The sequence below is a fragment of the Boleophthalmus pectinirostris genome, unplaced genomic scaffold (assembly GCF_026225935.1).
Source record: "Boleophthalmus pectinirostris isolate CB_2022bp ecotype Guang Dong unplaced genomic scaffold, ASM2622593v1 HiC_scaffold_2, whole genome shotgun sequence".
In the NCBI taxonomy this organism is placed as follows: Eukaryota; Metazoa; Chordata; class Actinopteri; order Gobiiformes; family Gobiidae; genus Boleophthalmus; species Boleophthalmus pectinirostris.
Genome location: NW_026571152.1, coordinates 24,987,732 through 25,014,785, shown reverse-complemented (window position 1 = coordinate 25,014,785; position 27,054 = coordinate 24,987,732). Strand labels below are relative to the sequence as shown.

Here is a 27,054-nt window from a genome sequence, read left to right as displayed (position 1 = left end):
TTAATTTAGCGCTGAGTACTGTCCAAACATTATAACCGGATCCACTCTGCTCTGTATTGTAATTTTGGAGGTGATACAACCTCTTGGATGTAAGCCGCCATTAAACTCTCCAGAAGAAGAAGTCATCTCCATGTGTACGTATCTGGCAGTGCTTTGGTTTAGTTTAGTGCCAGGTCTGATCAGGGTGAGTGGAGGCAGCTGCAGCCTCGCCTGATTGGTGACACCTGTTTTTGAAGCAGTGCCAAAGACCATCTCCAGTGAACTTTATGAGGCTCACTTTGTTTGGCTTTGTGTACTGGGTGGAAAATACAGAAATACTGCATTTTCCCATTGGACGGCACCTGCCTCTGAGAGTTCTGCTGCGGAGAGCTGCAGACGCTGGTGTTTTGATTGTTCACATACTCAAGGTGATAGCTACAAATATGTCAGCTGTGGTCCATCTGACAAGGTATCAGCATTTGAGTTTTATTTCAAGTTTTAAAGGTGCTTTGTGTAACTTTTCTGGAGGAGTTTCCATCATCTGCTTTTCTCCATGGAGATGTCATTGCTTTGTCTGAAATGTTTCACAGTATGACATTAAAACTTTCTATCATCACGGAAACAAAACCAGGTCAGGTCTGTAGAGAGGCAATCCCATCAACAGTCAGAATGTTTGTTTTTCAAAGTATTTCTGAGCAAAAAAAGCACCTGTAATTAAATAAATGTGAGGTAAATCTGTTTAATGTCATGCTGTGGAACATTCTAAGCAGAGCAGTGAAGCCCATGGAAGCAAGGTGACAAACCCCGAACTGAAAATTTACAGTGCACCTTTAAGTGTTTTCTGGTGTTTTATGTTCACAGTATTTTGCTGGCCCTTTTGATATCTGATGTTGCCCATGCTGCAGCTCTTCCAAATGGTATGTGTCACTGTTTATGTTTACAGTACCTGGACCTAATATTGTGATAATGAGATACTTTTATGTGACCTTTTTTAAGTATTCATAAAAGCTATGGCTGCTGTTGGGAGGAGCTTTTTTCTAGTACAGTTTATATTTGGCAGACTGTCATGTACATTCATCAAAAAATGTACATGACAGTTCCAATTCCAGTATATGTAAGTGGTTGGGGCTAATGCATTTCATTTGTTAAAGGTCCTATATTGCACAAAATTGACTCTTGTGAGTGTTTAGTAATGTTATAATGTTGTAAACACTTCATAATCATACCTGGAGCTGTGTTTTGTTTCATTCACACGTTTGCATAAACTTTTATTATTAGGCTGTCTACTTCTCCAAAACTCAAAATTCTTTGTCTAAACCTGTGATGTCAAGAAGTAGTAGTTTTCAAGATGACCGCTACATTTTATGTTTTTGTTCAGTAGATCTTGGCAATTTGAGCTGAAATACATTCAAATGATTCTAGTGAAGATATGGAGTGGAGCACTTCCAGTATTACAACATGACATCACAAGTTGAAAACACTGTCTCTCTTTCGGAGAAGAAATATTCAAGGTGTGTGTGTGTCTTAAACATGTATAAATGAAACAAAAAGCAACTCCAGGTAAGTTTATGATGAGAAACCAACATCATAACATAGATCAGAAAATAATGATTATAATTGTGATGTTTCATCTGTAAAACTAAATTCAAGTCCTCATTATAGAAACCATAAACTTTCCTTTTTTTTTTTTTTTTTTTTTTTTAAGGTCATGCTAAGATTAGTTCAGAAGCCTGGCCGCCCCTGTATTGGGGGCCTCCTCCGCCTGCACAGAGTTGGGGGCAACCAGCGGTGCCCAACTGGCCACCTTCTGAAGGGTGGAGGGCTCCTAGCCCAAAATCATTAAATCCCATCATATTCCAGAACCCAAACACTGTCAAAAATATGGAAGGAAATGTCCCTCCTGAAAATGTCCTTCCTGAAAATGTCCCTCCTGAAAATGTCCCTCCTGAAAATGTCCTTCCTGAAAATGTCCCTCCTAAAAATGTCCCTCCTGAAACTGTCCCTACTGAAAAAGTCCCTCCTGAAAACCCTGAGACACAGGACCAAGGGGCCAAACCCAGGTCATTTCATATCAATTTTCAAGCTCCTATGTCTAACCCTGAGGATGGGAGCACGGGACAGGACTATTCTCAGTCACAGGGATCTGGTCACTTTCACATGGAGAGTAAAATTGAAAGTCCGTTCGAGGATTCTTCAAAGCATGGTTCATTCTACCCCAGTAAAAAGCACCAAGACTCTTCTAAGCACGGCTTTCATTTTAGCTTGTCTATCCCTCTACCTACAACAACTGCAGCTCCTAAAGCTCCTGCTAGTGTGTTCAATGCTGGACTTTCCAACACTGGTACCTCACACACAAGATTTTATAATTATCCTTATTACATGCCAGACGTAAATAAGCCAGTGTACCAAAAGCCATCAGGTACCAAGGTGGTTTCTCAGAGACCACCAGAGAGCAAGTTGGTATCCTTTTTTTCTGGGCTACTTGACCACAAGGGACAAAGCAACCAAAATGCCCAAACGAGTACTCGGACACAACAAAACCCAGTGTTTTTCAAGCCAGTGGGACATAATCATCCTTCAACACAAAGTCTAAGTGGCTCTCACCACTTAGACTTTGGTCATCACCAAACCCCGACAAACTACTGGAGGGGTCAACGGCACTTAAGTTCAGCTGATCCAGGAAGTGGTGTCCAGCATCCAGCCCAGTATCCGGCCCAAAATGTGCATTACTCTCATACGTGGTTCCCAATTACCAGTTCTGACAGTGCAGACGTTAGGAAAAGTGTTTTACAGTACGCTAAATATGTTAATGGTCAACTCATGATTCCATTAGAGAAGTGCCCCGGGTTTGAAAATTTTGCAGCCCTTTTACAAAATTACTACCAAGGTCAAGTTCACCACCATGGCCACACTCCCCCTAGTGGCCCAGTGCAGACAAAACCACACTATACAAATATGTTTCTAAATATGGAAGGCTACACACCAAATCCTACACAGGGAACAAATGTACAGCACTCAGGGGCATACCAAAAAACTCCTTTCAGATGGTGGCAAGACTCTAAAAATGTAAAGACTGATCAACCTAGTGTCCACTTTTTCAATCCTCAGTCCTACACCTCCTATGTGCACAAGGAGCCTAATTCACAGCAGTCTGTAGTGAAGCCTGGACAAACTAATTATATGGTACAACATGGGACAAATGTTGGATATGACCAGCAACCTGATCAGCAAGGTCAAAACCACTTTGAGTATGTACAACACAGTGGGCATTCCTACTGATGTGGCTGCAGCACCGGGAGCTCAACATACTGTGAGTACTTTACGAGTACTGTGTAATGGGGACTTTTGTCACTAATATATATTAATGTGTAGTTTTATGTTGCAGGTTCCAGAAGGAAGTTCAGGCAGAGTTTTTCAGTTCAATAAAGTGAACAATTTGTAATTCTGTTTCCTGATTACTCAATAGAGCCATGCTGCTGGCTACCTGAGGTTTAAATTTTACACCAGGAGTAAGTCTGGTACATGCATACATACTTATTGCTGGATTTTATGTAGTACAGCCAACTTAATATTATGAACAATATGTGAAAAATCCCTTAGTCATCCAGGTAGAATCCATGGCAAAGGAGAAACTCAGTTTGTCAACTGGACAAAAGTTTGTTTAGACCAAACTTTTCTCCAGTAGACAAAGTACATAATGGCAAAGGAGAAATTCAATCTATCAATATCATCTCACATGAGAGCTTCTGAGATGTGCTATCTAATACACTTTAGATACACTTTATTCAGTTATTTTGCATTACTTGTATGAAAATGCCCATCTTTTTAATAACTCCCCCGGCCTGAACCCTCAAACCTATAAATTAAAAGTGCTTCTTAACTTCTAAGGATTTATTTAAGGGAAATGGTTAACAGGCTGTCCTCCCCAGATACTGGAAGTACCATAGAGCTGTAGCTCCATAGAGACTTAACAGCTGAAAATATTCTAACAGATAGGTTTTATCTTTCGGATAAATGGTCCTTTGAGACATTTCTTTGTAATATAACAGTTTCAGTGTTCAAAAAGAAGATGGGAGAGTGCTCTGTCTGTACAGAACAGGGGTGTGTGGAGAAGAGCTTTTGTCTCACTGCTGCTGAATGAGGGAGCAGCACGGACACAGGCATGTGAACCTAGTGATCACTAAAAAAGCAAAACTATGATGGTGGATTTTCCCTAGCAGTTTAAGAGAATATTATAAAAAACTTAAAGGAACTAAAACACTTCACATATACTACTTTATAGTAGTTATACTGTAATTTGAGATCAACTCGATATCATGACCCTTGCATCGAAATACACATTGATTCATGGGATAACTGTTGTAGCATCCCTATTGTCTACAATAGTTGTACTATTACAGGACCATGTCAAAATGCAATAATAATCTTAATATTCCTTTAATAATAATAGTTTTGGTGTTTGCCTAAAGCTGATCTAAATAAAGATTGCTGATGACCTTGGAATCTGCCCAGTCATGTGGGAATTTGTGACTGACTGCAGTTACACATTACAGTAACACTACTTTGCAAACAGAAATGTTGCTCCATTAAGTGTTTTCCATTAGTAATTTGCATAAGTAATGATTTGTTTTACACAGTATTTGAACTGATTTTGAACTGATGTGAACAATGAAGGTGTAGCACACACATGTAAAGACATAATGCCTCACAATGAACAAGCAAAGACACACTCCTAAAATAAATAAATAAAATCTGATTTACTGAGATTCAGGAACACCTCAACCTCTTCCTGCTCCTCTTCAATGAACCACAGCTCACCTCAACCACAAATTACCCAGAAGCCCTTTTTATACAAGCTTATCCTGATAACAAATGTTTCTGTCTCACCTCTCTCGACCCCTCCCTCCCATGCCTCTCCAGACAGCGGGGAGGTCCTAAATCGGCTGGACTGACCGCCTGAGACAGAGCCCCCATCCTGAGTCTGTACCCGGCCATCACATCTATCCTTATCAATAATATGTTTATCGTATAATTGCTGTGGTGTAGTCCTTGCTTGTGATATGAGGAGATGAAAACCCCTTTGTCTAAGACCATGTCCCACCTGTGACAAGAACAGTAAAAGTGCTCATTTCTGTTTTGAGTTTCAGTGATGAAATTGATATTCAGTTAATATCAGTGGACTTGTTCAGTTGTTTTTTTGTTTTGGGCTTTGAAATCTGATTTGTTCCTTTGACTTATTTCAGCTGTAAATTTATTTCACTGAGGGACTGACTATAGACTAATAATTTTAGTTTTTTGTTTGTGTGTGGAGAAATGTTTTGGATTTCAGAATTGTAACCCCGAATTCTAGGGCCTATGTCAGTAGACCAGAGCCTTGTTTCTTTTATATCTCAGGCACAGGCCGGATTAGTCCTGCTCCCTGCACAGGATTTTCGGCTCTATTGGTTCAGACTTAAAACCAAGTTCTGTTATATTTTAGGGGTTTTGCAAAGACTACAATGCACAATAAAAAAGAATAACACATTAACAAATCATGAAAGTATTGATGATAATTGTAAAAGAAATATTGATGAATATTACTATTGGAAGATTTATCAACAGAACTTGTGGTGGGTAAAATCAATAACTGCAGTTAGAATAATAATGTGTCCTATATTTTGAGAGCTTATAAAGCTTCAAATGTAGAGATTTTGATAAAGAATTATTCTTAATTTGTTCAACAGAAAAAAATGAATCAACCTTTTTATCTAGCAGTTTGCTCAAAAATAAACCAGGCTTTTGTGGCAAGTCTCACACAAAAAATATTTTTAGTTCAGTTAAAAATGTAGTGGAGAGGAAAGTTCTGATACCTGCTCTCAAATGTTCTGAAGTAAAAGGAAAAAATGTACATTTTTAAAGTGGACATCAGAGAAGTACAGATACCTATTTTTTATGCTACATCACTGGTGTTTAGCTACAGTGGAGGAAGTATTTGATCCCTTGCTGATTTTGTAGGTTTGTCCACTGGCAAAGAAATGTACAGTCTATAATTTTAATGGTAGGTTTATTTTAACATTGAGAGATAGAATATCAAAAAGAAAATCCAGAAAATCACATTATAGAAAATATATTAATTGATTTGCATTTCATTGTATGAAATAAGTATTTCATCATTTACTGACCATTAAGAGTTCTGGCTCCCACAGACCAGTTAGACACTCCTAATCAACTCATCACCTGAATTAAAGATGCCTCTTTTAATTAATTACATGTATAAAAGACCCTTGTCCACAGAATCGGTCAATCAATCAGACTCCAAACACTCCAACATGGAAAAGGCCAAAGCGCTGTCAAAGGTTGTCAGGGACATGGGCTGGAATGGGCTACCAAAACCATAAGCAAGAAGCTGGGTGTTAAGGAGACAACTGTTGGTGCAATTGTTCAAAAATGTAAGAAATACAAAATGACCATCAATCGACCTCTCCACTCCACACAAGATCTCACCTCGTGGGGTTTCAGTGATCATGAGAACAATGAGAAATGACCCTAGAACTACACGACAGCAGCCAGTCAATGATCTCAAGGCAGCTGGGACCACAGTCATTAAGAAAACCATTGGTAACACTTTACGGTGCAATGGATTAAAATCCTGCAGTGTGGCTCGCCTGAAGTTTGCCAATGAACACCTGAATGATTTAGAGTGATTGTATCACACCACCTCCTCGTGTAGTCAATAAAGAGTTCTGTTTACTGATGGCTTGCCTAATCTTTATTGTGGCTTGTACAATCTTGAGACTTACAGGACACCTTTGATGCCACCAATATCACCAACGCCACCGTCGAACTAAAAAAATTAACAAAATAAAGACATGAACAATTACAAAAAACATACCTCGCTGGCTGACCCATACTTTGGAGGTAGAATGATCTTTCAACATAAGTTTATTAACTTTATTTTAACTTTAATTGATTTAAGTTTGCCGACACGCCACACTACTGCCTCTTAACCTTAAAGGTTGTATAGAGGATTTTCCAAGGAATGAGAAATCCAGCGACTTTGTCGTTTTTCAAATGTTGCGCATGCGTGAAACCCCCCCCACCCCCAAGTCCTCATCGCTGCAAATGACTTGTAAACAACTAACTACAGTGTTGGTTAGGCAAGGTGGAGGAGTAAGGAGTGGGGGGAGGGGGTGCGCGGACATTCCGTGCGCGGAGAAGAAGTGAGGAGCAGGGGGAAGAGCGGAGCGAGGAGCGGCGCGGACATTTCGTGCGCGGAGAAGAAGTGAGGAGCAGGGAGAAGAGCGGAATAGGGAGCGAGGAGAGGAGAGGGGAGCGGTGCAGAGAGGGGTGCGTGGAGATTCCGTGCGAATGAACTAGCTACAACACGCAGCAGCAAGCGGGCTCTCCTGGTTCAGTCCTGGTTTTGACATGGTAATAGACCTGGTTTCGTCCCAGTTCAGTCCTGGCTTAGTTCTGCTTTAGTCCTATTATTTATAAGCTCAACTAGAGCAAAACATGCACGGATGGCTATCCTATGCACACTGCTGTTTTTGAAAGCTTTCTTACTCCATATTTCTTACTCCATACGAATTAAATTAGTAAATTTACTCACCCTGAACAGCCCCTGACAGAAAACTGAGCTCCTTACAACAGACTCTCTCTGTTAACATTGGCAAGCACTTGTTGCAAAGACTCCATTAATTGTGACCAGCTCTCGTTTACTCATCTCTTTGATCGTCTTCATGCTCATCATTTACAGTATTGTCCGCCGAGTTGTCCTCCAAACTTGATGTGCACTCATGTTCAAACTGAAATGGCTCAACAGATCCCATGTTCATCTTGCTGAGACGGCGAATCCAAGCCCCCAATTGACTACGCTACCCAGAATGCATTGCGAAGTAAAGAAATACGGCAAACTACTAGTGATCGTATTTTCTCCTTTTTTATTAATGAAAATAATGCACGCTACTGACTCCATTTATGACCGCCCTGATGGTCAGACTTTTTTTTTTTTTTGATACTATGGAATTAATTTGGTCTCATTAATATTCACAAATACACAGATGGTGATCTACAAATAGTAATAGTGAATTCGCCCCTGCCTTCGCCCTATCAGGTGAAATTTCAGTCAATGAGAGCGAAGCGAATTTCGCTGTAATGGAAACAGCCGTTAATACAGTATTTTGCGGTGAAATAATACAATAAAATACTGTGAAATCCTGGTAATAATTAAAACAATAAAAATATTTACTGTGATGGCACTGTTTTTATCGTAAACTTCGAAATTACAGTCTCATACTGTGACCATTAAAGTTAAATACTGTAAAGTGACAATACGGCAATTTACTATATTTTACAGTTGAATATTGTGAAATCCTGGTAATTATTTACAGTGCACAGGACAACTTTATCACGTCAACAGGAGGATGAAAGGAGCCCTGTACTGTTAAAATCCTGAGTGACAACTTCCTTCCCTCTGCCAGGAAACTGGAAATGGGTTGTGGATGGGTCTTCCAACACAACAGTGACCCAAAACATACAGCTTAGGCAACGAAGGAGTAGTTCAAGAAGAAGCACATTTAGGTCATGGAGTGGCCCAGCCAGTCTCTAGACCTTATCCAGAAAGAAAATCTATGGAAGGAGCTGAAGCTGAGTTGACAAGCAAAACCCACAAAACCTTAATGATTTAGAAATAATCTTTAAAGAAGAGTGGGCCAAAATTTCTTCTGATATGTGTGCAAATTTGGTCAACGTACCAAATCTTTTTGGCTAGAGGGTTCAAATACTTATTTCACTCAATGAAATGCAAATCACTTTAAAGTTATTTTCTGCATTTTGTTTTTGACATTCTATCTCTCAATGTTAAAATAAACCTATACCATTAAAATGATAGACTGTTCATTTCTTTGTCAGTATACAAATTTACAATATCAGTAAGAGATCAAACACTTATTTCCTCCACTGTTTAGGCTATATTTTTCCCCTCCCTCATTATACTGACCTTCTGATACAAGTACTTTGTGTTGCCAAGGTCATGTTCCAGCCGAATTTTTGTCTAATAATGCTGTTTACAACATGTTCCATCATTGGCCAACTGCGCCCTCAGAGCAGATTATTCATTGACAAATATAATCTTTATTAACCATGCACACCTCATGTTTAGTGTCTTTGTCCAAGAAACAAATTCTAAAAAAAGAACCCATTAAAGTTTTGTAGTTACCAGAGTTCTCTTTGATACATGTCCTGACCTATAATTAACACTGGAGTAATAGCTCCTCTGGCCGCAGTAGAAACCGACCCCATGCTCCCCGCAATGACCTGGAGATGTAGAGATTAATAGTTCCTGTAATTGACCACTGGGTGTTCACTGAAGCAGCCTATTACATCCCTTTAGGCTGTTCCTGCTTTTTGAGGTCAAATATAAAGCTGCTTGCCTTGCCCGTCATGAATCACAACACACATTTAGCGCTGACACCACGCGCGCAAAATTATCACTATTTTGATTTTCCACTTGTAAATGGAGTTACCAGTGGTGAATGAAGGTGTCCGTCTCAATGCATTCAGACCCTCGGTGGTGTCTAATGGGAAGGCGGCCTCTTCGTCGGGGGAGTCGGAGTACTATGGGTATTTTGGTGACCGATGCAGCGTGGCGTCCAGCCGCGCCGACAGCTCGATAACCGGATACGAGACCCTGGACGCGCCCCCACACTACGACTTTTACGCCAACACTGAGGTCTGGGGCCGACGCAGAAAGTCCAGGCCCTCACTGTACCAGCTCTATGCAAACCCCCAGGTGAGGAAGACCCCTAAACCAGAGAGGACTGTTAAGCTAAAAAAAAAAAAATGTCTCTTACAACACGTGACTAGCTCAGGAGCAGTCGATTTTGTTCTAGTTCATAGATGGATTTTGGTTCAGTTAGAGAAGAAAAAAAAGAAACATTATTTACAGTAGTCTCTCAAAGTAAGACATATTAAAGGTGTACGATGTAACTTTTCTGGTGGAGTGTCTCCTATCTCTAAATGTTCCACAGGCATTAAACCGATATATCTCCATGAAGACAAGCAGGTGACACCAACAGGCCAAGTTACAAGTCAGATCTGGAGAGAGGTGACCCCACTCTCTGATAACTGCATGTTTTTGGCCAATAGCAATACCTGTAGTTGAACAAATGCCCGATAGTTAAGTTTAATGCCATACTGTGGAATATTTCAGGCAAAGCAGTATCATCTCCATGGACACAAGCAAAGGAACATAATGCAATTTTAGTTGTATATTGTTTCTATCTGTAAATTAGCCTAGATATTATGATATTATGTAAAAATAGTCTGGGATGCGGTCACACTTACACAATTATCACATCAAAATTGGGACTAAACACGGAACAAAACCTGAACCAGACCAGAACTGAACCAGAACTAGACCTGGGCCAAAACAAATCTACAGAAGTGATCTCAAACCAGGACAATTGTAAACACACTCTTACATTATGTGTTGTTATTTAAAAGACTAATTAAGAGTTCAGCAAAGTCTATACTGGTGTTATGATTGCAGCATTATAGAATAGTTTAATTGTTTTACATGCGCTGTGTTGTAGGAGGACTTCAAACCACCGGTGTACGAGGAGAGTCCTGTGGGACACTCTGGGGAAACCACTGATGAAGATGACGAAGATGAGCAGAAGGAGCCACCTGCTGAGCCCACTCGCTTTGGATGGGTTCAGGGGGTCTTGGTGAGTGTCAATTTTACACATGCAAAAATCCTACCACCGTAACTTATGTTTTACATTTATAGTAATTGGTTAATATCAGCTTCAGCTAAATGCAAAAGTGTTCCAATTGATTTCTCACAAATTAAATGTCTAATTACAATACTAGCTCTGATTGTTGCTTTAGTGCTATCATTCTTACATTACATTCTATTACACTTGTCTGTGGATGAAACAAAACACAACTCTGGGTATGTTTTTGATGAGGTAACAACATTACAACATGTCTTATAGCTCACTAGAATACATTTTGTGTAATATGGAACCTTTTTTACAGTATAATATAAAACTATATTTTCTGATTGCAGATTCGATGCATGTTAAACATCTGGGGTGTGATCCTATACCTCCGTCTTCCTTGGATTACTGCTCAAGCTGGTATCGGTATGTCCAGAAGATAATGAATGATTATTGGTAACTTGTGTCCAGTAGATGGCTATGATGTGAAATAATCTCTATGTCTCTTTGTGTATCGCTCACTAGGGCTAACCTGGGTGATCATTCTGCTGTCCTCTACAATCACAGGAATCACGGGCCTCTCCACTTCAGCCATCGCAACCAATGGAAAAGTAAAAGGAGGTTTGCATGACCCTTGTGCAATTTATAAAGAGATATATTCGTTAAAGGATATATATTACACAAAATCGCGAGCTTGAAGCCGTATTAAAATGTTGTTACTTCATCAAAAGCATACCTGGGTTGCTCAAACATGTGTGAATAAAACAAAACATAACTCGTTTTTTTTTTTGATGAGGAAACAACATTATAACATTGATCAGAAAACAACAAAACATAGGCCCTTTAATGACTAAATCATCACCTATTTATTTAGTTTTTTATGGTAAATCATCGCTCTGGCAGCTGTCTTATGTTTTTTATCATTCTAAAAGCCACTACTGTTCACAGGCGGGACATATTTCCTGATTAGTCGCAGTTTGGGTCCAGAGCTGGGAGGGTCCATTGGTCTCATCTTTGCCTTTGCCAATGCAGTAGCTGTTGCCATGCACACTGTGGGGTTTGCTGAGACTGTCACTGACCTCATGAGGGTAAGCAAAGTTTGCATAGCTATAGGCTCATCAGGATAATTACTATATCGACTTATAGTATAATACATGATAATTGGAACCATTATTTTTGTGATCAATATTTATATTTAGTTAGTTGGTACTAGCTGAGAACGTTTTGTTATTTTTTTTGTTCTACAGTTAGATTTGAGCTGAAGAAGGATGAATAAATAACTTGGATGTCTCATTATAGATACCAATTAACTAGTGTTTCATTATTCTATTTATTTATTACAGTTTGTGGTTTTAACCATATTATACATTTGGAATTTTTGGGGATAATTATTCTCCAGGGTTATTGTGTCAATGGCATGTTGTTTAATGTTATTCTACAACTATACATTATAGTTGTAGAATAAAATATAATATAATAAAGCCAAATTTTGAAGCAGAATATATTGCTACAGACAAATATTTTGAAATAATTTTGTGCCACTGATTAAGATTAAAATAAAGCAGGATAATCCCAGTAAACCATTTTAAATTTAAAAAGCATGGGCTGCAACAAATAAATAATGAATGAATAATTAGCCACTGCTTAAATCCTACAACTAAAATAACAAAAATGTACCCACAATAAATATTGAGATGATGATGAGATGACATGTTTCTGTAGGAGCATGGAGCTGTCATGGTGGATAAAACAAATGACATTCGGATCATTGGCATAATCACTGTCACCTGCCTTTTGGGCATCTCTTTGGCTGGTATGTCGTGGGAATCAAAGGTAGGCATCCACTTTCCTGTTTCAAGCTGTACTATGTAACTTTTTGGTTGGGCGTCCATCATCTGTGTGTTTCTGTGGATTTGTCATTGTTCTGCCTGGATTGTATGCACTTAATCTTTATAGTTAGTCATTAACTATGAGAGCTTTTCAACAGACATAATTGCGATCCCAGTGCACTGACTGTATAAGCAGTTTAGATAGATCGTTTTGTAATAAAGTCAATCTGATTCTATTTCAGAATAACAATACACCTTTGTTTCCAGGCCCAGGTTGTGTTCTTTTTCGTTATCATGGTTTCCTTTGCCAGTTACATTGTTGGCACTATCATGCCCGCAAGTGTGGAGAAGCAATCCAAGGGTTTCTTCAGCTACAGAGGTAGAGCTAATCCAACAAACAAACTCCATCATATTTTTCAGATGAATAAAATGATCTTTCTTGTTTGTAACAGCTGACATCTTTGCTCAAAACTTTGTGCCTGGCTGGCGAGGAAAAGAGGGTAATTTCTTTGGCATGTTCTCGATTTTCTTCCCTTCAGCCACTGGCATTTTGGCAGGAGCGAACATTTCGGGAGATCTCAAGGTTTGACAGCGTTTCTGTATCTGCTGACAATGTTTTTCCTCCTGAAATTAATAAGAAATATGTCCTGCTAGAATCCAACAGTGGCCATCCCTAAGGGGACACTTTTGGCTATTTTCTTTACCACCTTTTCATACCTCATCATATCTGCCACCATTGGTAAGTATTACTTACTGAAAAGAAAGTACATCCAAGCCTACTGCCATGTTAGAATGTTGTTACGTCATCAAAAACATACCTGTATTTGTGGGGGTTTTTTTCATTCACACGTTTGGGTAATCCTGCTTTATTAGTTTGTCTACATATCCAAGCCTGAACATGTTCTGCTCCACCTTGTGATGTCATGAAGCAGTAGTTTTCAAGTCAACAGCTATTTTTACATATTGTTCAGCAGAGGTTGTCAACTCCAGAGCTGAACTTGATGATTAAAATGATTATAGTGAAGACATGTGTAGTTTAAAAACACCTGTATTATCACATGATATGACAAGGTGGAAGAGAGTGTTTTCTGTTTAAGAAAAGGAGGGTCGGTGTTAAACATGTGAGTGAAACAAAACACAACTCCTGGTATGTTTGTGATGAGGGACATAATAGCATAGATCAGAAAATTGCATAATATGGGACCTTTACATTTTGAATATATGACTTCTGTAACGTATTAAAATTGGCAAGAAAATAGACTAACTTAATTGTCTTGTCTTAGGTGCTTGTGTAGTGCGCGATGCTTCAGGTGTATTGAATGACACGTTGGTAAACTCCTCAAACCCGGAGTCTTGTGTGGGCACAGCCTGTCAGTACGGCTGGGACTTCTCTGAGTGCACGCAGAATGGCACGTGCACATTTGGCCTTATTAACTACTACCAGGTGAAAACACACACCACAAATGCATTGAAGGAATAGTGTTGGTTTATATAAATGTAGTGTTGTTAAAGGTGCATTGTGTAACTTTTCTGGTGGAGGGTTTGGCAAATGCTTTTCTTCGTGGAGATGTTATTGCTTTGTCTGGAATGTTTCACAGTATGGTATTAAATCTTTCTATCTTTATGAAGACCAAACCAGACCAAGCTACAGGTCAGATCGGTGGAGAAGCAATCCATTCACAGTCAGAATACCTGTTTTTCTAGATATTTTTGAGCCATAAAATCAACTGTAATTGAATAAATGTAAAGTAGAGCTGTTTAATGTCATACTGTGGAACATTTCAGGCAGAGTAATGACATCTTCACAGAAATAATCAGTCGTCTTAGCCCCAACCAAAAAGTTACATAGTGCACCTTTAAGCTTGCAGGTTTTATTTTTTTTTATCAAACATATATATCATTAGCCTCATAGCCTGGGATGCACCAGTCCAGCTTTTTTATTTCCAATACCAGAGCAGAAACTAAAAACATGATTTATTTCCTTTACAACTAAAATAAAATAAGACAAAACTGATCCAAATATGGTACATAGCTGTTATTTATCTTCCAGCTAACTACAGAACAACTTCAACTACACGTTCAAACATTCAGAGACTTTCTGAGCCAACTATGACCAGTTAATGTTTTATTACATCAGTTCATACGTCCAACCTGCAAATTGACTGAACCAATATTTGGCAGCCGAAATTCGATCCAGCTAATTTTTCAGTATCAGCACCGACATTCAATACCAGTATCAGTATCAGTATCTGTGCATTCCTATTCATGGCATAAGTCATTTTTCAAGGTTTTCCGTGAACCTCCTAAAATAAATTGCCCAAGTCAATAAGATGCCCGGGGCAGTTTGTGTGTGTGTGTGTGTTTTTTGCCTCTAAAATGATTTATGATTGGCTGAGGACAGAACTAATGACACCTATAGATGCAGCCAGGTCTGGAGAGTAGAAATAGACAGAAAACTCAATTTGGCCTTTAAAATTACTTATACATTTATACTATGAGGTTTGCGATATAGTATAACATAGATCCATGTTATTGGTTCCAGACAATGAGCCTGGTCTCAGCCTTTGCACCTCTCATTACTGCTGGTATTTTTGGAGCCACATTGTCCTCTGCTTTGGCCTGTCTAGTGTCTGCTCCCAAAGTTTTCCAGGTCAGTCACACAGCAGAAGATTTCCTATATATAGAATAGTCTGGTTTAATCAATATTATTTTCCTTCAGTGTTTATGTAAGGACAAGCTCTATCCTTTCATTGGCTTTTTCGGCAAGGGTTACGGCAAAAATGATGAACCACTCCGGGGTTATCTGCTGACATACATCATCGCTTCCTGCTTCATTCTTATTGGTAAGACAACAGAGAATTGCATTTCTATGGTATATTCAGTGGTAGAAGAAGTACTCAATTCTGTGACTTCAGTAAAAATACAGATTCTGGAGCAAAAAAATATTCAAATAATAAATACTAAAGTAAAAGTATCACATGAAAACATCTACTTAAGTAAAAGTATTACAGTACCCATTTAAATTTAAAAACTTAAAAAAATATATTAAAAAAAATTTGTGACTATTTTAAGGTATAAGGCTTCTGAGTTACTGATTTTGATAAAGACTTGTACTGAATTTTCTTCAACAGAAAAAACTGAATCAGTTGTTTATTTCTAGCTGTTTTTATTTTTTATTTTTTGTTTTCTTAAATTATGAATGTGTTAAAAATAAACCCCTCTGGCTTTTCAGCAGGTCTCACACAATAATAAAAAATACTTAAAAAAAACAATATACTTTTACTTTAGTGTTCAAAAATGTAGTGGAGTATAAAGTAGATACCTGCTATCAAATGCACTGAAGTAAAAGTAACCAAAATATACTTAAATAAAGTGCAGATACTTGATACTTAAGTACAGTGCTTTACTATTTTTACTGTGTTATTTTCATACACTGGTTACATAAAAGTTTAAAAGAATACTTAAATGATCATCAAAAACAGTGCAGTAAAAATATATTACACATTGTTGCATTATAATATAATATAATAATTAGTAACTAGTGCAAGTAAACTAATGTTTTAATGTTTTGCTAACCAGACAAATACATTCTGTCCTATAGCTGAGTTGAACACCATTGCCCCCATCATCTCCAACTTTTTTCTTTGCTCCTACACACTCATCAACTTCAGCTGTTTCCATGCTTCAATCACCAACTCACCAGGTAGAATTTATTTATTACATCCACTGAAGGTAATATAATGAGTTATATACAGTTTGTGATATGAACACTGATGGGCTTGTGTGTGGCAGGATGGCGCCCTTCGTTCAGGTTCTATAGTAAGTGGCTGTCTTTGCTCGGGGCAGTTTGTTGTGTGGCCATTATGTTCTTGCTCACCTGGTGGGCAGCTCTCATCGCCTTTGGAGTAGTCTTTGTTCTTCTGGGATACACGCTCTACAAGAAACCTGGTATGTCTGGGCATTTTGTCTTCTCGTCTACCTCCTTGTCTTTCTTAAAGGTCCCATATTACACAAAATTGATTCTTGTGAACACTTAAGCCATGTTATAATGGTCTTACCTCATCAAAAACATACCTGGAGTTTTGTCTTGTTCCATTCACACATGTTTGAATAATCCTGGTTTATTAGTCTGACTAAATCCCCAAAACTCAAAATTCAGGTTAACAGTGACATTTTACCTTTAGTTCAGTAGAGATTGGCAATTTTAGGGCACAAATGATCCAAATGATTCTAGTGAAGTTGGACGGAGTTTAAAAACACAGTGGAGCACTTCCTGTATTACCACATGATATCACAAAGTGGAACAGAGTGTTCTCTGTTTGAGAGAACAACTAAACCTAAATATGCAGGATTTGTGTGTTAAGTATGTGACTGAAACGAGACACAACGGGTTTGTTTGTGATGAGGAAACAACATTATAACATACAGTAGATAAAAATAACATAATGTGGGCTCTTAAATAAGACAGAGATTCATAATTTAATGTTTAATCTTAAATTAAATTATGAACATAACATTCTTTTCTATGTAGCTGTGAACTGGGGCTCTTCGGTACAGGCCAGTTCTTACAATTTGGCTCTCAACCAGTGTGTGGGCCTCAACCAGGTAGAAGACCATGTGAAAAATTACAGGTCAGTTTTTTACATAGTATATTAGAAATATTGATATATTATACCAACAGATAAAAACTGAGATTTTGTTTCTGTTTCTTTTCATCACAATACTATGATAATAATATTGTAATAAAATAATAAGATTGTGCTGTCCTTTCAGGCCTCAGTGTCTGGTGTTGACCGGACCTCCCAGCAGTCGCCCGGCCCTTGTTGACCTTGTCAGCTGTTTCACTAAAGGCCTCAGTCTAATGATGTGTGCGGATGTTATGGTAAGTCATGATTTAAAGAGCCCATATTACACTATTTTTAATATCTGTTTTAATCTTGTTTCCTCATCACAAACATACCTGGAGTTATGTTTTGTTTCATTTACACAAACCCTTCATGCTTAGGCTGAGTTCTTCTTTCAAACTGCTCTGCTCTACCTTGTGATGTCATGTAATACAAGATGTGCTCCACTGTGTTTTTAAACTCCATACACCTTCACTAGAATCATTTGGATAATTTCCGTCCTGGAATTCTTTACTGGACTGAAGGTTGTTATGGCCCAAGATCTTCTATCTGAGCTATTGTGAATAGTGTGAATAGTTTTCCTGATGCGTGTTCCTGATCAAGAGGTCCAAATACTCCATTAAATGCTCTTTATTTCCAATACATTCCATTTAAGATATGGTCAAAAGACAGTACCTCCACACTCTGCAACACTACTAATTAGCCCTCTTAAATAGGGCGAGGTAACCATCCAAAGTGAACCACACTGTCACAGTCGTAGGAGGTGTATATGGAGGATACACCCCCTACAGTGTATAACAGTGGGTCCTCCACAGTGTTTGGCCCTTTGCCTCCCTGTGAGGTCAGTTTGGAGGTGTCTTCTTCATCTTTAAGGTTCATAACAGTTTGTTCCAGTCCATAACATGGTACATGTGTGTGTTCAGAGGTCAATGGAATAGTCTCTGTGTGTATGAAGAGGTAGTTGTCCACACCAGCCCCTGTGTCTTCATCAGCACAGGCTTTCATGTTAGCCTGAGGTGGTAATGAGGCAACAACATTTTGATCATGTAACACATTCTCTTCCTTTGATTTTACTTTTGCTTTGTTTGAAACAGTTTTACGGCCCCCTCTAGTGGACTTCATTAGGACTAGGTTAGCCTTGACTTCCAGTATCTGCATTTCAAGCTGAAGCTGTTCTTTCTTTCTTCTTATAATGGCCAACTGCCCTTCAAAAGCATGTTTCTGCTCTAGAGCAGCCTTTCTGACCAATAGTGCAGCAGTGTTTGCTTCAGCTTGTATGCGAGCAGCAGTGAGAGAAGATTTTAAACTTTTTGTAGTACTGTAGTAGCCATTGTCTATTGAATTTAACCCACCGTTTGTAGTATGTTGAACAAGTCGATCAAGGCCAGGCTCCACTGCTTTGTTCCAGTCCAAACTCCTGTGTGTCCTTCCTTCAAACAAACTATTCTGTGAGGTGTCTTTTGACTTAATATTGTGGCCCAAGGTCCTCTATCTGAGCCACTGTGGTTAGGCAAAGTGTGAATAGTTTTTCTGACACATATTCCTGATCAAGAAGTCCAAATACTCCTTTAAATGCTCTTTATTTGCCATACATTCCATTTAAGACACGGTCAAAAGTCAGTACCTCCACACTCTGCAACACTACTAATTAGCCCTTTTAAATAGGGCGAGGTAAGCATTTACAAAGGTATTGCAGCTACAAAGGTAAAAGCTAGTTGTTAACTTAACACTTTGGAGATGTAGACAGACTAATAATAATGGGTTACTCAAACATGTGAATGAAACAAAACACAACTCCAGGTATGCTTTTTATGATATAACAACATTACAACATGTCTTAAAGCTCACAAGACTCAATTTGAGTGATATAGGACCTTTAAAATCAAGAGGACGGTAGTAGTATCGGCTTAAATCTCCTGTGGTGATGTGTTTTGCAGTCTGGCCCCAGTGCCTCTGTGGTGCAGAAGGAAAACGGTGAGAAACATGTGTCATGGCTGAATGAACGAAAGGTCAAGTCCTTCTACAGAGGAGTGGTGTCCTCTGATCTGCGCACAGGGGTCAACGTGCTAATGCAGGTCTGAGTCACAATTAGTATATACAAATACTATACAATGTACAATGTTCTTAGCAATCAGCTATAGAGGAATAAGTACTCAATTTTTTTAGTTAAGTAAACGTACAGATATCAGAGTTAAACAATATAAAAGTGCCATATGAAAAATTCTACTTAAGTAAAAGTTACCTGTTTAAAAATGTGCATAAAATATTTTGCTCATGTTTAAATTTTTAAATGTAGTTATTTTGATAAAATATGTGTGTTGAATTTTGCCCATCAGAAACAATGGAATCAATCTTTTTATTCTGTTTTATTTGTTGTCATATTTTTTGTTTTCTGAAATTATGAATGTGTTAAAAATAAACCCTTTGCCTTTTCAGCAGGTCTCAAACTACATAACTAACTACATAACTACAAACTACTCAAACTACTACACTACTAATAAAAAATACTTTACTTCTGAGTACTATTTAAACATGTAGTAGAAAGTACACATACCTGCTCTCAAATGTAGTGAAGTCAAAGTAAAAAGGATCAACTACTATGACTAAAATGTACAAATGTGTATTTCCCCATTGAGAATCAGTAATGCGTGTTACACTTTGCAACATATATCACAAATTCAGTATGTAAATAAACAGCTGCATCATTTAAAAGCAGAAAACCCCTATCTCTAACTTTTATTTTACCCATTTTTATCTTCTCAGCGTGTTAAAAACATTTTCACACTCAAAAATTATAGTGTTATGTAACTTGATATGTACATTGTTTAATTTTCACTTTTTGTTCATGTTCTCAATGTGATTTTAAACTACAAATGGCAAAAAAGTGAAATTTGAACTGAGCTATGCAAATGTTTTCCTCACTCTAGGGGGCAGGATTGGGCCGCATCAAGCCTAATGTTTTGCTGTTAGGATTTAAGAAGTCCTGGTGCAGTGACTCTCCTCAGGCTCTCCATGAATACATTGGCATTCTGCAGTGAGTAGAGGAAGAAAGTCCCTCATATTATTGAAAGTCATTCTCATATATGAACAATGAGTATATTTGTATATTTGTGTTTCAGTGACGCATTTGAACTGCAGTATGGAGTGTGCATGCTGAGGATGAAGGAAGGACTGGACGTCTCTCACCCACCTCAGTCTCACGGTAGCATTTTCTCTCTCTCTCTCTCTCTTTACTTTCAGAAATCTATAGTAATACATTTGTTGTTTTTCTTTAGTTAATCCTGCCTTTGATGAAGGGCCAGAGAGTGTCTGCAGCACATTATCCAGAGCACACCTTCAGCCCAGCACTATTAGTATGTATATTATTATTTGCATATGGACAGTAGAGGAGGAAGTACTCAGTGTTGTTACTTTAGTAAAAATACAAATACAGGAGCAAAAAATACCCCAGTACCATCATATGAAAAAATCTACTTAAGTAAAAGCATTAAAGTACTTGTGTAAAAATGTACTAAAAAGTAAAAGTATTTTGTGCAGATTTTGAGGTCTTATAATGCTTCACATGTAGTGATTTTGTTAAAGATCTGTGTTGAATTTGGTTCAGTAGAAACAACTGAATCAATATTTTTCTACCTGTTTTTATTTGTTTAATTTTGTTTGCTCAAAATACAAATGTGTTAAAAATGTGTTAAACCCTCAGCCTTTTCAGCAGGTCTGAGGCAATAAAAAAAAACTTTTACTTTTCAGTCCAGTTCAGAAATATAATGGAGTAGAAAGTACAAATGCCTGCTCTCAAATGTAGTGAAGTAAACATAAAAATATCTACTTTAAAATGCAGTCAAGTAAAGTACAGATGCCTAAAATGTATACTTAAGTACAGTTCTTTACTACTTTTACTTTGTTACATTCCACCACTGCATATGAATTTAATGATAAAATAATGAAATATGATCTAATAAATGTGTTTTAGCCACTATCACAAGCTCACCCGAACCTCAGACGACGACAGTGTTCCGGAAAAAACAAGAAAAGAAGACTATAGACGTGTACTGGCTGTGTGATGATGGAGGTTTGTTTCTGTTATTTGTATCTAGTCTCATATTATCTCTCAACCTGCTACAGTATGAATATACAATCTTAGTATTACTAAAATTACTAACTAAGTATTACTGCTAACTAAGTGGAAATTGGTATACTAGTTGGCAGTTATTCAGCTATTACTATTATTTATAAAACAATGCTAGATAAGATAATATTACTTTTGTACAGTAATGGCTAAATACAGACAAAAATGTCAGTATGCTTTTTCTTTGTTTTGTTTTTTTCTTTGTTTTTTGTCAATAATCGTGGATAATCATAAAATCACAATATTTTTCCACACAGTAATCATGACTCAAAAATGTGATATTGTGACATCCATATTAACCACTTGGTATTAAGGCTTTTATTGTTCTGTTCATGAATTATTACAGGCCTTATCCTCCTGCTGCCGTACCTGCTGACCCGTAGGAACCGCTGGTCCAGGTGTAAGGTCCGAGTCTTTGTTAGTGGACGTCCAGACAAGAAAGAAGAACAGAAACAAGAGTAAGAACTTTTTATCATATACGGGACATTGTTTAAACCAAATCATTAATTACTAATTCGTCACAAGCATCCTTAAAGTTGCATTGTGTAACTTTTCTGGTGGAGGGCCCATCAAATGCTTTTCTCAGTGGAGATGCCATTGTTTTGTCTGGAAAGTTTCAGTATGATATGTATGACATTAACCCTTTCTATCTTCATGGAAACCAAACCAGACCAACTTATAAGTCAGATCTGAGGAGAGGGAACCACTCTCACAGTCAGAAAGCCTGTTTTTTTTAGTTATTTTTGAGCTGTGAAACAACCTGTAACTGAATGAACGTAAAGTACATCTTTTTAATGTGATACTCTGGAACATTCCAGGCAGCTAAATGACATATCCATAGAAACAAGCAAGTGACAGATCCCTAAACCTTTATACATTGAAACTATCTTTTTCAGGGTTTTGGCATTGATCAAGAAATTTCGTCTTGGCTTCCATGATGTTGAAGTCCTCACTGATGTCTACGACAATCCCCAACCTCACAAGTAAGACTCTAACAAAGCACCCTGCACCCTCAAATGAATGTTAAAATACATGAAATTGTTGCTGAGTTATCTATATATTTTAATGGTGCACTTTCTGTCAACTTTTAAGATAAAAAGAGGGCTCGTCCGGGATTTGAACCCGGGACCTCTCGCACCCTAAGCGAGAATCATACCCCTAGACCAACGAGCCACATCATTTAAGCTCAAACACAGACTTGAAATCTCCACCTCTGTCCTGTAAGGGGTCTGGAGTTGCTGATGTGGCAGCATTTATACTTGTCAAACAGTGCCACCCGATGGTCCAGGAGAACGCAGCAGCTACAGTATAGTTCAGTTCAGTTCATCTTTATTTCGGGCTCATGGTCCATTTTTAAAACAGACAAAGACTGTGGCAATACAAACAGTAAACATTTATGTTTTAAAAAAATATAAAATATATAAACATATAGGCTGGCCCAAGTATATATTTTGTTGAAGTAATGCAAAATAACCCAGATCTAATCACAACATTTATGTTTTGTAAAGGCCAGTATTTGATGTGACTGTTTCCACTTAAGCTTCATGCTCAGCGTATGAGTAATCAATCTAACCTCATTATTACGTTCATATGTCTCAGTTTTTGGTCTCAAATCACATCAGTTGTGCTCAACACCTGCCACAATTGTAACCTGTTGTATTTGAAAGCAGAAATCATATGCTTTTTGCTCTTCTAAATGAATGCAAATAGTTGTGATAGAAGGGCTCCAGACTTTGAAGAGAGAGAGAGAGATGCAGCCTAGGCAGAGGAGCAATCCTGTCCCTCACTAAACTCACTCATGACATGCTAAAACAAAGCTGGGAAGCACAGGGTCCCCCTCAAATTAAAGGTCCTTTATTACAAAAAAAATACCTGGAGTTGTGTTTTGTTTCATTCATACATGTTTGAGTAACCTTTTATTATTAGTCTACATCTCCAAAGCTCAAAATGCTCTGTTCCACCTTGTCATGAAGCAGTTCACAACGTGCAGCACAAGGTGGAGTATTTTCAGTGTTTTTCAGAACTCAACCTAAATACACAGGGTTTGTAACACACAAACATGTGTGAATGAAACAAAACACAGCACCAGGTATACAGAGATCATAAAATAGACCAATATGGGAACTTCAGTATCTGACTCACAATACAATAGTATCACGTTATGATCCCATGATATAGTGACACATCACATTAATTATGTGGTTTACATCACAATTTTCTTGACAATTGTTCTTTGCTAAACCACTGCTTGCAAATACACTCAAAACAGTGAATATGCCAGTTGTATTACTTAACCAAGTTTACTCTCTCAAAATAAGAAAAAAATAATACAGCAGCCCCCAGTATGCATTCACACCTCTATACTTTTTCTCTCATCACACTTACATGCAATTTGTCTTTTCTTTGATCAGTGATCTACAAACAAAAACATGGATTTAAGAAGCCGTGCTCTGGTGTGCATTTGTTTTGAGTATTAATTACATTCACTACATCTTTATCTTGGGCATGTCTAAACCATCTTCTGTTGCGACTTACTCTGGAACACAAAGCTTCAGTTTTTTCTATGATATGAAAGTTGCAATTCAACAAAATGCATATGAAAAGAGTATTTTTGTCCATGTCTTTGGTTCACATTGTACATACTTACAGGACCTATGAGCAAAATTTGGGTAAATTTTTCTGTCCGAGTTAATTAAACAATATTGTAATGTAAATTGGGCCTTTTTGATGTGGAAAAAGGGCTCGTCCGGGATTTGAACCCGGGACCTCTCGCACCCTAAGCGAGAATCATACCCCTAGACCAACGAGCCACAATTTTCAAACAAAAACACAGACCTGAAATCTCCACCCCTGTCTCATCCAGATGTTGTGATGTGGCAGGATTTGTACTGGTCAAACAGCGCCCCCCTATGACTCAGGAGAAACCAAGCATTGCATGAATTAGAGTTAAAGTAATACAAACAAAAACAAGTTAAATATGTTTTAACATTTCTCAGAGGGACCCACACAGACCTTCACATAGCTGTGAAGGTCTGTGTGGGTGAGAAATGTATGTTTGTATATAGTCCATGGTAAATACAAAACCATTAAAACTTCATATCTAACTCCAAAATGACACAGATTCTAGTGGGGCTGGCTCTGGTTACAGATCAATTTGAGTCTTTCACATGAAATTAATTATTGTACTCTGTTTAAGGCTACTTAGTTATGCAAAAAAATATATGCACATTTAAATACAAATTGAAATTGAACATACAGATGGAAGGAAAGATCTATATTCTAAGCTATTTTAAGCTTTGTATTTTACAAAGAGAATGCTTCTGTCCACTGATAACACTGTTTGAACTCATAAAACATCAATGCACAAAAATTTCCCATTAAAGTTTGAAAAAAGAAAAAACTGTTGATTATGTCTGTAACTGTATAATAACCACAATTAACCAGTTACTCTGATTAGTTAGAAAGCCCAATTTCAGCATGTCCTACCTACCTGTTGAACACCATTGTTTCATGTTTGTGCTACTGTATATTGTACGTGATTTGCTTTTACAGACCTATTATAAGGTGAAACCAATTACAGATTCTGAACTTCCGTATTTGGCAAGACAATTTATAAATTAAGGGCTCGTCCGGGATTTGAACCCGGGACCTCTCGCACCCAAAGCGAGAATCATACCCCTAGACCAACGAGCCACCTGTTAAACCTACCAATGACTCAGTTGTTTAAGCATGAGCCGTGCCTCAAAGTGAGTATGTCAACATTTGCTCTCAGCTTGTCCTTGGGCAAGGCACTTTGGCTGTGTGGGTGACTGGTGGCCAGTAAAGAGGGTAAGAAGCTTTATAGCAGTATGTAACAAGGATCAAACAAGTAGTTTTTTAATTGAACTGTGAAATTTAAACAATCAATTATTTTATTTGTGCAAGGTAGAAAGGGCTCGTCCGGGATTTGAACCCGGGACCTCTCGCACCCTAAGCGAGAATCATACCCCTAGACCAACGAGCCACATTCCCATGAACCACAACTCTAATCTCCGCCCCTGTCACCATGTCCCATCCTGTCTGGAGCTTGGGGAATACCCTGATGATGTGGCAGAATTCCCAATGGTCAAATAGCGCCCCCATGATTCATCAGTAGTAATGCAGCACAATACCTGCGTGTGTTGAAAAAAAGAGATCACTCTGGGCACTTCTACTAATCAATTTCTATTAGTGAGAGAGAGGTACTTTATTGATCCAGAGGGAAATTCACGTTTAGTAATGTGCTGCGCTTCTCTGTCACGTTTATGTGTCATAGTCACCACCTTGAGTCCCTAACTCTGGTACTACAAATAAATCAGTTTACTGTTGTAATATTTGTCAATTATTACTATTATATTTTCTATTATATTTTATAGGTTTTAATAATAATGATGTCCAAAATGCTCCAAATCCTTCTCAAAGGTGTACAAAATCCTAAGTGTACCCTGGTTAAATGCTTGCGTACCCCCCAGGTCCTCATACCCCTGGTTGGGAAACACTGGATAAGGCACTCACCTTCGATAAAACAAAAGTGCTAAAAAGTGTCACTGATCTCTTAATTTTAGTGTACAACTATTTGAGAATATGGTGGCTCCATATCGAAAGGACCAGAGCCCCAAACAAGACTTGGGCTGTACACCAACGAAAGTCTGCGATGGGCCCTGGATGATCACTGAGCAAGACTGGGAGAGGAACAAAGCCAAGGTGAAAGATCCAACACAAGCATTCAATTTAACTACATTTTGTTCCCAGCTCAAATTATTATTGTGTCTTATTCAGACTCTACGTCAGATCCGACTGAATGAGATTTTACTCGACTATTCTAGAGAGGCTGCGCTAATCCTGGTGTAAGTACCAAAAAAAAAAAAGTTGGCTAAATGTATTGATTTTGTTCAAAAACAGTTAGAAAGTATTTTATCTTCACCACACCAACAGGCCAGCTATGTGAAAAGTGCAACTGTGTAAATATAAGGGTGGCTGTTATCTGACTAAAACTTATGTAATAATTGAACCTTGCAGCACTATGCCCGTGGGAAGGAAAGGAGGGTGTCCAAGTTCTCTGTATATGGCCTGGCTGGACTTTATTTCGCGTGATCTTCGACCTCCCGTCCTGTTGGTCAGAGGAAACCAAGAGAATGTTCTGACTTTCTACTGCCAATAAGTGCCCTTTGTTATCCTTCAGTTATGTTATTATTTATGATTCAGTAGGAAATGTGAAAAAAATTAAGTATAATAGTTTGTGTATAGCCTGAATGACTTGTATATATAAGTATGGAATTATATAAGAGATTAATAAAAAAGAAAATAAGAAAGCTACTGCAGGGATTTGTAGGAAGCCATAATGTATTTGAAATGGTGGCACTTAATTGTATTTTATTGAGCTAATGTTAACAAGGATTAGTAGTTATAGGATTGCAATTGTAGTGTGTTGTGTGATTTTAGTGTGTGTGCACCTGTCCAGGGTCTGCAGATCTATCTACAAATAAAGAATAAACAATTTATTCACTGTTCATTGCCTAGCATCACAGTTGAGATAGAAATAATGACAGGTGTTTTGCTGAACCTTGGACATTGACCTTTCAGAGAAAAGAAAGTAATAAAACGAAATGTCATGAATTAGCTTACAATATTTATTTTTCTCGAAATGTTGTATTTAACCTGGTTAATCTGTGTGCTTCAATCTGGAACAATCCTAGTTTAGCTCTGTGTCCCCTGTCCCAGCAGATTTATACAAAACCAGTGATTTGTGTCAGTTTTATACAAGAAATGTCTCA

The 27,054-nt window shown here is 38.0% G+C and overlaps 2 protein-coding genes and 4 non-coding genes across 6 annotated transcripts; 2 read left to right on the top strand and 4 right to left on the bottom strand.

Annotated features, from left to right (window-relative positions):
* The first annotated feature begins 211 nt into the window (after window positions 1-211).
* Window positions 212-3,421, top strand: LOC129409458 (uncharacterized). Its single transcript, XM_055155591.1, has 4 exons — window positions 212-448; window positions 841-896; window positions 1,685-3,289; window positions 3,365-3,421. Exons 1-3 carry the CDS (start codon window positions 267-269, stop codon window positions 3,256-3,258), a joined length of 1,812 nt encoding a protein of 603 aa, XP_055011566.1. The 5' UTR covers window positions 212-266; the 3' UTR covers window positions 3,259-3,289; window positions 3,365-3,421.
* Window positions 3,422-9,475: 6,054 nt separating this feature from the next.
* On the top strand, window positions 9,476-26,441 carry slc12a3 (solute carrier family 12 member 3). The gene is made up of 27 exons (XM_055155272.1): window positions 9,476-9,751; window positions 10,554-10,688; window positions 11,033-11,108; window positions 11,208-11,303; window positions 11,631-11,770; window positions 12,405-12,515; window positions 12,779-12,890; window positions 12,964-13,094; window positions 13,166-13,250; window positions 13,795-13,955; window positions 15,054-15,161; window positions 15,231-15,354; window positions 16,113-16,214; window positions 16,304-16,459; window positions 17,043-17,142; window positions 17,285-17,393; window positions 17,805-17,807; window positions 19,074-19,211; window positions 20,064-20,170; window positions 20,256-20,338; window positions 20,412-20,489; window positions 21,107-21,205; window positions 21,609-21,720; window positions 22,159-22,245; window positions 25,846-25,984; window positions 26,060-26,127; window positions 26,300-26,441. Exons 1-27 carry the CDS (start codon window positions 9,476-9,478, stop codon window positions 26,439-26,441), a joined length of 3,078 nt encoding a protein of 1,025 aa, XP_055011247.1.
* On the bottom strand, window positions 22,364-22,435 carry trnap-agg (transfer RNA proline (anticodon AGG)). Its single transcript has one exon. It is a non-coding gene; the product is annotated as a tRNA-Pro (tRNA).
* On the bottom strand, window positions 24,001-24,072 carry trnap-agg (transfer RNA proline (anticodon AGG)). The gene has a single exon. It is a non-coding gene; the product is annotated as a tRNA-Pro (tRNA).
* Window positions 24,884-24,955, bottom strand: trnap-ugg (transfer RNA proline (anticodon UGG)). The gene has a single exon. It is a non-coding gene; the product is annotated as a tRNA-Pro (tRNA).
* Window positions 25,194-25,265, bottom strand: trnap-agg (transfer RNA proline (anticodon AGG)). Its single transcript has one exon. It is a non-coding gene; the product is annotated as a tRNA-Pro (tRNA).
* Window positions 26,442-27,054: the final 613 nt, after the last annotated feature.